General features: G+C 32.3%; 1 protein-coding gene across 1 annotated transcript; it reads left to right on the forward strand.

Annotated features, from left to right (window-relative positions):
- The first annotated feature begins 2,903 nt into the window (after window positions 1-2,903).
- On the forward strand, window positions 2,904-9,498 carry LOC111620674 (putative fatty acyl-CoA reductase CG5065). Its single transcript, XM_023362652.1, has 11 exons — window positions 2,904-2,965; window positions 4,054-4,229; window positions 4,296-4,368; window positions 4,550-4,656; window positions 4,741-4,918; window positions 4,990-5,034; window positions 5,590-5,717; window positions 6,365-6,604; window positions 6,675-6,804; window positions 8,997-9,124; window positions 9,190-9,498. Exons 1-11 carry the CDS (start codon window positions 2,924-2,926, stop codon window positions 9,257-9,259), a joined length of 1,317 nt encoding a protein of 438 aa, XP_023218420.1. The 5' UTR covers window positions 2,904-2,923; the 3' UTR covers window positions 9,260-9,498.
- The last annotated feature ends 867 nt before the right edge of the window (window positions 9,499-10,365 follow it).

Below are 10,365 nucleotides of genomic sequence, written 5' to 3' on the forward strand. Positions count from 1 at the left end.
AAAAATTACTAGTTTACCCGGACGGCGAGCCTATTCCCGGACTTTCCGGACGATAACACTATCGTAGGCGCAATGCAAGTACAGTGAGTGGTACCTGAGGATACGAAATTAATCCGTTCCGAAACTGAGATCGTATCATGAAAATGTCGTAAGGTGAGTCATTTTTTCCCATACGATTACATGTAAAACCAAATAATTCGTTCCAACACGAAAAACACATTGAAATTAAAGCTAAGTAGTACATCAAAAAAAATAATAACTATAGTAAGGAAAACACTGAAAAATGCATTTTGTAGTTGTAAATGTATAAATAACCATAATAGAATAATAATTGATTTTAAAAAATGTAGTTTTATTTGCACTTTAACGTTGAGGATAGACGACGGTGGAGGTGTAAACTGGTGGCGGAAGAGAGGGAGAAGGGAAATGATACTAAAACTTAACTTACATAATATAATGTAACAATAACTTAAAAATAACTTAGAAAAGATTAAAAAAAATTAGTGTTGTTTTATATATATATTTTTACATTTTTATTCACTACTTTTTGCTTTCTTTCCTTCACTTCCACCAGCACTTTCACTGGATAGAAGTCACTTGGTAAAATATCTATCCAAAGAGGTTTGGCTTTGCCTACTTTTTAAAATGTTTCTAAAATGACTTAGGCAAATGTCATTACTCCGAGCGGCAATACGGCCAATGTGAACCTTTTCGGGATGTTTCTTCTCAATAAAATCAGCCACTTTCTGATAATACCTTAAGATTTTCTTTATCGAGAGAGATCCTTCCACGACGAAGCAAACACGCGGACTGAGACCGACGAACAGAAGTGAATAAAAAATGGCGCTGCGAACTAATGTAACGTCGCATGGTGAGTTTTTGTTCGTATCGTGGAGCAAAAATATGTTCGAATTTCATGTCGTATCCTGAAAATTTCGTATGCTGGGGCGTTCGCATCCTGATGTACCACTGTATAGATTAGGATGTTTCAAATTTTTACAAGATATTATTATTATTTATTATGAGATTTTGCCGCCCCCTAAAACGTGCTGCACGGAACGGGCCGCCTCCACTACGGTACGCCACTGGTTTAATACGATTATAACACAGAATTGCGTAATGCGATTGATAAAATTTTTGATAAATTTGTTTTATTTTAACACATTTTAAAGTACTATTTTGTCACAAATAATCATTAAATTTTACTTTGTTGGAAGAAGATAACGTCACTTCCTTTGCAAGTGATTACAAACATGAGATCTTAGCATATCCCACTACGAAACTCACCCCGACTTCCGTCACGCGTTGGAAGTGTGGTGGGATTTATGCATATATTGGAGGGAATTTCTCCATAACAGGGGTTCACTCGTTTCTAGTTCATGCTCACCTCCAAAGAGACTCCTCTTTTTGTGTCCGAAGCTCCGGCGAAATTCTCCTACATTCACCAATCCCTCAAACATTGTACTATAGATTATGGTGATATATCTACTTTATGTAAAGTCTCTCTTTTTTCTAGATTAAATAGTGAGTTAATTTTAGCAGTATTCATATTTTGTATTCGATATTATAATTTTGTAACACTTTGGTGTAAATCACGTTGCATACTAATATTATATCTTCTTTTTGCTAAATAAATTTACAGTTTTACTATAAACTGTTGTTTAGATTAATTTAAGGCTTACTTCCATTGTCGACTAACCTTCAAATTAGATATACCCTCCTAAAATTTCGGCTACTCGGAATAACATCTGTTCAGATCTATTCTTGTCTGTGCTGACACCAATTGGAATAAACAAGTCGTGTCCAATCTGTATGCGTAAGGGGATAAATCAGGAATTCTCACACTAAAATGACCAGTTTATTTTGCATTTAAACATAGGTTTTTATGATGTTTCTCTCTAATGGTCTAATAATGTTTTAAGCAAGATATCAAGGATTATCTTCATTTTAGAATTCGTGTAATAATCGAATGAATGGCAGACGAAAGGTGGAGCGAGACCAAAAACACCACTTCAAAGTCATTCAAATTTCTTCGATTGTTTCGGGGAGTCCCTCGCGAATTCTTTCCAACTGGCCGAACTGTCGACAAACGATATCATTTAAGAATTTTACTTTGTTTGCGTGAAGCAATTCGTACAAAACGATCCGACTTGAAAGGAGAAATCCCCTGGATAATGCGGCTGCTGACAATGCTCTTCGTATTCGTAAATCTATGGTCTTAAATTCAACAGATATGGTTTCGCATGCTTCGTGTTCACCTAATACGATAACGTGTGGTTTTCCCGTTTCCTAGAATAAAATATATCCGCTTGACCGTCATTTTTCAGTCGATTTATGCCATAAAACAAGACCATCCGCGAATGTCGAAGGGGTTGCACGAAATCACCTATAAAGCTTCTATCGAAGATTAGAAAAACGTTGGCATATGCACATTAAAATGTAGAATTAATTTTAAGAAGGCGAAAAAATTTCATGAATTAATTCAATCTTTACGTGTTATTAAACCATACCCGACACCTTATGATCACTGGGGTATAGTTAAAAGAATTTTGGCTTTTAACTGGTAAACGTTTTTACGATATAAAACCTCTATATAACACCATTCTTTTAAAATGGAGAAAGTGCAATTGTCACTTTTTTGTTTTATCTTGTTCGCATTAATTCATTTGACAGAAAATTCGAAATAATTGCAAAAGAAGATATGTCCATTTCAAAATTTTACGAATGTCGTCAGATATTTGTAACAGGAGTAACGGGATCTTTGGGAAAGGCAAGTATTTCTACTATATATTTTTATGCACAGATATTTCAAATATAAATCATTTTCGCTTTATCTTTGTAATATTTAAAGGTGCTTTTAGAGAAATTGCTAAGATCCTGCAATAATAAAAAGATTTACGTTTTAATCAGAAGCAAGAAAGGAATGTCAGCGGAAGAGAGAAAGACGGAATTGTTTCGTTCTAAAGTAAGTTAAAATGTAAGTGTTCTGGAATACATTTATTTCGTGAAACGTAAACTATTGTTTGGTATCTTGAAATATTACATATTTTACTCATATCTTCTGTAAGAGTTACAGTTTTATCGAAAATTCAAACGTACAGTAAACATTTATTAAATTTGACCCCGAAGAAATGCGATTTTCACTGAAATAATCGTAAGGACACTTGATACTTCTTTCGTACAAAGATTTTGTGCAAACTGTAGACACAAGTTACGGCTTATTTATACTTGCTGTTTCTAGAGAACAAACGAGAAAATGAATATATTGGAGCATATTACACAACAATCAATCAATGTATTTGTATTTCTAATGTAATGAATGTTTGCAGCGTGAGTACATTCCAACGAGTGAGCAAATTCCTGGCATGCCCATGTTTAGTATTGCACCATGTTTGTTACTCCATAATGAAAAGTAACGTATTCCCTCATTTGAAGTATAATTACACGTTGAGTATTCACGTTTCCTTCCAACTTCACATTCGGTCTATAGAGGTTGCAGTTGGATGTATACGTAATGCTTTAAGCCATCATAACCATCGAGAGAATGGTAGTTTCATCACAATACTAAAGTTAGCGTTTATTAGAACAGTATTACAGAGGAAGAAAAGAAGTAAGTTGGAAAAAGAACCTGGTGAGTTTATTTCGTTATATCTAACCATCAGTGACATAATTACATATAAAACAATGTGGGATATTCTTAATTTTCTGATTTTATTTTAACAATATATTAGCATTTACAATTTTTTTCTTATAAAACCCATCTCTACTCTCAAAATTAAGCTTTTTTTTCTATTTTATAACAGTTACGATATAAAATAGGCGATAACAGATGGCGGCACCAAAATTTTAAATATTGCCGGAAAAGTCGAGCAACTCGTTGTTGGTTTCTTTAATTAATAAATGTCTTCGTGTTGTCAGAATTGAGTACAATTTTACAAAGAATCGGACACAATTATGACAACTCAAATTTGCCCGATTTTTCTACTCGCTTACGTTACCTTATACAATCAAATTTGTTATCGAATTTCTAATATATTAATTATATTTATAAAGGTTTTCGAAAATGTTTTATTGAAAAATCCGGAAATTTCGAATAAAGTTGAATGCATCGAATGGTCCCTCACTCGAGAGAACTTAGGAATTTCCTCTTCCTATATGAATTTGATAACGAAGAATGTTTCGGTAGTGTTTCACTTAGCCGCTTCAATACAATTCGATGAACCTTTTCGGTAAGTTTTACGCTAATTAAGCACATTATTTTGTGACTTGCCCATTTATTTTAATTTATTTTGCAGAGATTCATTTGTGAATAACGTGGAAACGACCAAAAATGTAGTAGAAGTTTGTCGTCGAATGAAAAGTTTAGTGGTAAATATTTGGTAATAATTTGATTGCAGCTAAGTTCTTAATGTATACAGTATTACCCAAATACTTCGTATGTTTTGCGTTTTTCGCCGAAATAACACCAAATATTTTTACATGTCTTCGTAATAATCCCCAAGAAAAATTTTTCTTGGGGGATTATTGAATAAATTAAACATAATTTCAGGCATTCGTACACGCATCTACCGCTTATTCTTTCTGCAACAGAAAGGAAATCGATGAAAAAATATATACCATGGCCAGAAGTTACGAGGAATTTAAGAACATTGCAAAGTATTATACTATGACATATTAAGTGCAATTCTTTTTGATTGTATTTCCTGTACGTGCATTGCATTAATATTTTTCTAATTGTAGACTAGAAAATAATGCTTCGTTAGAGATAACAGAAGAAAATCTTTTGGAAAATCGACCCAACACCTATACATTAACAAAGGCCATATCAGAAAACTATTTAAATAATTTTTGTAGAGATTTGCCTGTAGTAATCGTAAGACCTTCTATTGTTGGTTGCACTTGGAAGGAACCTTTTTCCGTGAGTAATTCTATTCTACGTCAAAAGACATTATACGTTTGTGTGTAATCAGTACAATTTCTTTTTTTTAGGGATGGAACGATGGCAATAGTGGAGCAGATTACGTAGCCGCAATTGTAAGTGTATATAAATATTTCTGGGAATAAAGGAAGGATTAGCTATTTTCGAACTCGGATATCGCAAATTTATCCGGGTAAACAGACAAATCCTTGGTGGAAAATTTTTATCCGAGGAATATCATTTACAATACTAATCCACAATAGGTATATTAGTAAATTATTGTATTTCTGCGATCCTTTAATTCTTCTAATGTTCGGTCTTTTCAATTTAACTCTGTCTAATCACACTGACTGAACAAAAACCACATTTACGTTTATGAATCAGGAATTAGAGTTAGAAGTTAACCAATTACCATTTACTTAATTTGTTATTAAGTAGATGCTTATGAGTTAGCTTCTAATTCTAATTTTGTATTTTTGAATCTTTGTGTGTCCGGTTGCCTTTTTACAAGTAGAATTAAATTATTATTCTTTTTTAAAAACATATTTTAGTTTCTAATAAAGATAAATATTGCGATGAGCATATTTTATTCCGTAAAAAATAATACATTCACTACCATGTGACACGATTAATGTCGGATACTCGAATACAGTATTGGGTACTACTTTCAGGGATTGAAAGGAATACTTCGAAGCATGTTGTGTGACGAAGCGAAAATTTGTGATTTCGTTCCATCGGATGCAGTGGTTAATTTGATGTTGGCTGCTGCTTGGAGAAAGTCAATAATGCCTCATCGAAGGTAGGTTTTATGAAAATTTCAATAAATTAAGAAAGGCATCGTCGTTACAAAGTTTTCTCATTTTAAGTATTCGCTATACAAGTAAAAAACATTTTAACATTTGCATTAAAACATCATTCTTGAGCTATATTAGAAAAAATATAGCTCAATCTATATGTAACATGCTTGGCTCTGCCATTAGTAAATGGAGTTCAAAATGTAATGCTTTTTCTATGAGAGAGAATTTTGGGCAAATTCCTATGATATGGGACGAGCAAGGAGCTGTTCTATCAGTTTAAAAAGAAATCTCTAGTTAGTGCGCTAGCCTCCGACATATTTGTCTCTCACACTTAAAACTCTGTATAGTTTTCACTCCACCATGCCTGAACCATCGCGCTTTTCTCAAATTTCTCTGCAGCCGCATCATCTGTAGTTTAAGATATAACTTTGATATTTGAACTATGTTTGTACCTTCAGCCGTCCTCTCAAAACTGGACAATATTGAGTTCGCCAAATTAATGTAAAAATTTCTATGAAAAGAAAACATTTAACAGAAAAATACAATTTTTTTTCTAAAAAACCCAGACAGATATTACAGATTTACTAATTTTAATTTATTATAAAATTTTTTAAATAATCTCTAGATAAAAATTACTATCCTCTTTCAGAGAAGACGAAATTACAGTTTACAACTACACTTCAGGATCCATAAATCCATTCACTTGGCGCCAGTTTTCCAAATGTTTGAATGCTCATTATTGGAAACATCCCTCGGAGAACACATTTTTATATCCAACAAATATACCCAAGAAGAATTATTATTGGAATCGTGTATGCATTATGACACAACATCAACTTCCTGCAATGCTAGCCAATGTATTTCGAGTTGTTATTGGCAAGAAACCAAAGTATGTTCTTTCAATTCTGCTTATGTATTCTATGGAATATTAAATGATATTCGCATTGTTTACATTTTAGGATGATGAAAGTCCACGATAAAGTTCATAATAATATAAACACGCTGGAATACTTTTGTACTAAAAATTGGAAGTTTAGTTCTAGAAACATGCGGGAATTGCTGGAAAGAATGTCGACGAAAGATAAACAGGTAGGATGAATTTTATTTAAAGTAGGCAGTATCTTATGACAAGTACAATTGACTATCTACAAATGATAGTGTCGGGGATAAAGAGGAATTTTGGAGTCAGCGAAATATTGTGTTACGCGAAGTACCATCGTCTAATGAGATATTAATATTTAAATATGTTTTAAATCCGTACGACGGTAACAGGTATGGAAATTTAAATATGTCACATATAGAAAAGTAATGCGCTAAGTTACATGACCTGAGTAATCAAACAGTAATCATACGTTACATATTTTCCGATTTATTTACTAATAACATTTAGAATCGTGTTTTCAAGTTTTTGTAACATCTAGTTAATAGTATAATACTGGTTTTGGATGAAATGAATTCTTGTTTACATCGTTACTTCTAAGAATATCCTTTATTAAATTCTTATTAGAGATCCTGTTATACATCTTTCCCAAATCTATAAGTAGCTTAAATAAATCCGTATACATTTCCATTAGTCGATTAACCACAAATATTCATTCTATTGTTGGTCTGTCTACAATACATTCAAATAAACTACTTTCTAAACTAGTCGTTCCTTCAACTTTACATCTCACAAGTGAAAGGCAAAGATGAAAGACAAGAAGAGAAGAGTATGTGATAAAGTACGCCTCGTCTGGTCAGAAATTTGTTTTTATTTTTTCAAATTATGTATGATCTTGCATTAATATCAAATTCTTAACCAAGATATATTTGCATGGAAGGAAGAGTTTGAATAACATATAACACAATTTGTACGCATATATTGAGTAGTAACACAGTGCAAGTATTCATTATATATGTGCTCTGTTCTCCGGTAACTCAGCACGTCTAACCGGACACTTGGAAGTATGAAATATGCTACGTCATCAATGTCCGAGAATACTTGAAGCTGTCCGAAGCAAAATAAATAAAATCCTTTAAAAAGATACCCACTTACTATCATTCTTCGACTTTATTCGTTACATTTTTTTTATTTAAGTTTTTATTCATTCACTTGATTCGTAAATATTAAACAGTGGAAAATTCATATAGAACTCAGTGCTGAAGCAGGTCTATTGGAAAAAAAGACCATTTGGTGTCATGTCAGGCACAGAAATACGTTTGGATGAATACCATTTATACTAAATCACACCGATACGCTTACAGATAAAGTTATTTTCTATGATAACACGAACTATTTTAAACCTTTCTTGTCAAAAGATTCAAAAGTTAATGTTAAAGGTAAATTTCAGAAAATAAAGAAGATAAGAGAAAACTGCTCGTACTTATTGAAAAATGTCCATTATCAAATATCGCTGTTAACATTACCGTAATATTTTTTACAAATAAAACATTTGTGTTAATACAACATTTTACTGTTATTGTTATTTTAAATTTATTGTATTATAGTGACTTTCTGGTGTCGATAATATCGATCATTACGTGCATTTTCTAGATTTATTTTAGAAAATAATTAAAGTTTGTATCAAAATATCCAAATTCTAAAACATGTCGCATCAAAACGCCATTAAGTATTTACATGATAATAAATAATATAAATAAATGAAAGAAAATCATTATTTGCATAATGATTTTCTTTCATTTATCTACATAGGACATTCTAATAACAAAAAGAAAAGACGAATGTAAAAAATAAAAGAAACAAAATACACTATTTGCCAATAAATTCGCAACACCACGAAGGCGACACGCAACAAATGCGAAAATTGCATAAAAGATACAACATGCTGGATAATGCAAATAATTAGCATTTGAACGCATGCCCAGCTGTTATTAATACCAGAAGTAGTTACTCTGGGTACTGATTTCATCTCGCTCTGTACCTGAAAATTATCTGCCAATTTAATGATGTCTTCTACCCACATTATATTGTACCCTACCTGTACAATAAATACGACTTTGTTATTTGCTTTCGTTCCCGGTGTAGCATTTTTAATGGCCAGCAATGTATAATCTGTTATTGCGATTTCTGTTAACTAATAATACATTTGATAATTATAAGTATTTTGGACACATTTTATTTATAAAGAAGCTGGTTGAATCTGACAAGTTCGGGTAGGGAATTCATCGAGATGCGACAACGGCACTAATTCGACAACAGAAATATATGTGAAATTTAGTTGTATCGAATGTAAAAATACAATACTTATAGAATACGAAAATTAATAAAAATTATATTTCAGTGTTTCGACTTTGACATCTCAAAACTCAATTGGGACTGTTACATGGAAGATTACTTTCTGGGCATCAGAAGATTTGTTTTGAAGGAAGATGACTCGACCATCGCTCGAAGCAGAAAACTAATATTAATGTATGTTTTACATTCTTCCGTCTCTAAATAATACAGTTTCTAACGCAATGTTATCTCTTTTACAGGAAATATTATTCTATTTTACTCGCAAAATCTGGATTGCTTTTCGGATTCCTTTACATCCTGACTTTTTAATCATTCTAATTTTCCCTACATAATTTAGTATTGTAATTATTGCGATTCGCGCACAAAATCTATTGATATTTTAAAGTCGAAAACTATTTTATCCTAGTTTTCTTGTATCATTCACATAACAAAATCATATAAACCACAATCGTAATACAAAGGGCGTATATTCACTTGCGTATTGATGAAACCAACGCATAGCCCACTATATATCCCTGCAAGCTCTGATGACCCTTATCGGTGTAAGTTAGCAGTGTTTCGAGCATTGATTAGAAGGGCTTTTATATAATGCGAAAACGTTATACAGATACAGAGATACAGAGATAGAATGGATACAGAGATACAGAGATACCGGGATACAGAGATAGAAAAAATTATACAGATAGTAGGAGCATTAGGTTATAAGAGGAGTGTTATAGAGGGAATTATTAAAAAATTTGAAGCCAGTAATGATAAAGTCACTAAACAAGGTCCATCTAAGTACACGAAATTTACATACAACGAGTATTTATGAGGAGAGATTATGAAAGAAATCGCAAATATAAAAGATACAAAGGTGATCTTAAAAAGAGCCCCGAATTTGTACAAAATACTTAGAAACGATAAAGCGATTGTTAAAAAAGAAGATAAGGCGGGTGTGTATAAGATTCCCTACGAGAACCAGCTAATAGGTATAAAAAAAGATTATTTAGGGGTCACTACTAGAAACCTGGGTGTAAGGATCAAAGAACACAGGTATGATATTAGAAAAGGTTGTAATACAACAGTATTGGCCAGGATGACGCAAGCAGAAAGTTCCTTGGTTCGATGGGATGAAGCATAAATCCTAAAACAGATACACTCTCCAACTTTGGCAAGAACGGCTGAAAAGATAAATTTACAGAAGAAAGCTTAATGAAAAATGCATTAACGCAAGGGACGTGGAGGGTCTTGCTTCGGCGTGAAAGTATGCCGTTAAAAACTTACAAGAGGCGCATGAACTCTAGTATGTTTTAAAGGAAACTCTGTCTAGATAGGGTAGAAAGTATTAATATTTAGTACGAGTAATATGTTATTTATTTTTACAGTTTTATATCATTTACAATGTATTAGTTCTTATTAATTATTAGTATTTT

Source organism: Centruroides sculpturatus, unplaced genomic scaffold, assembly GCF_000671375.1.
Source record: "Centruroides sculpturatus isolate CEXI.00-Female unplaced genomic scaffold, Cexi_2.0 scaffold287, whole genome shotgun sequence".
Taxonomy (NCBI): domain Eukaryota; kingdom Metazoa; phylum Arthropoda; class Arachnida; order Scorpiones; family Buthidae; genus Centruroides; species Centruroides sculpturatus.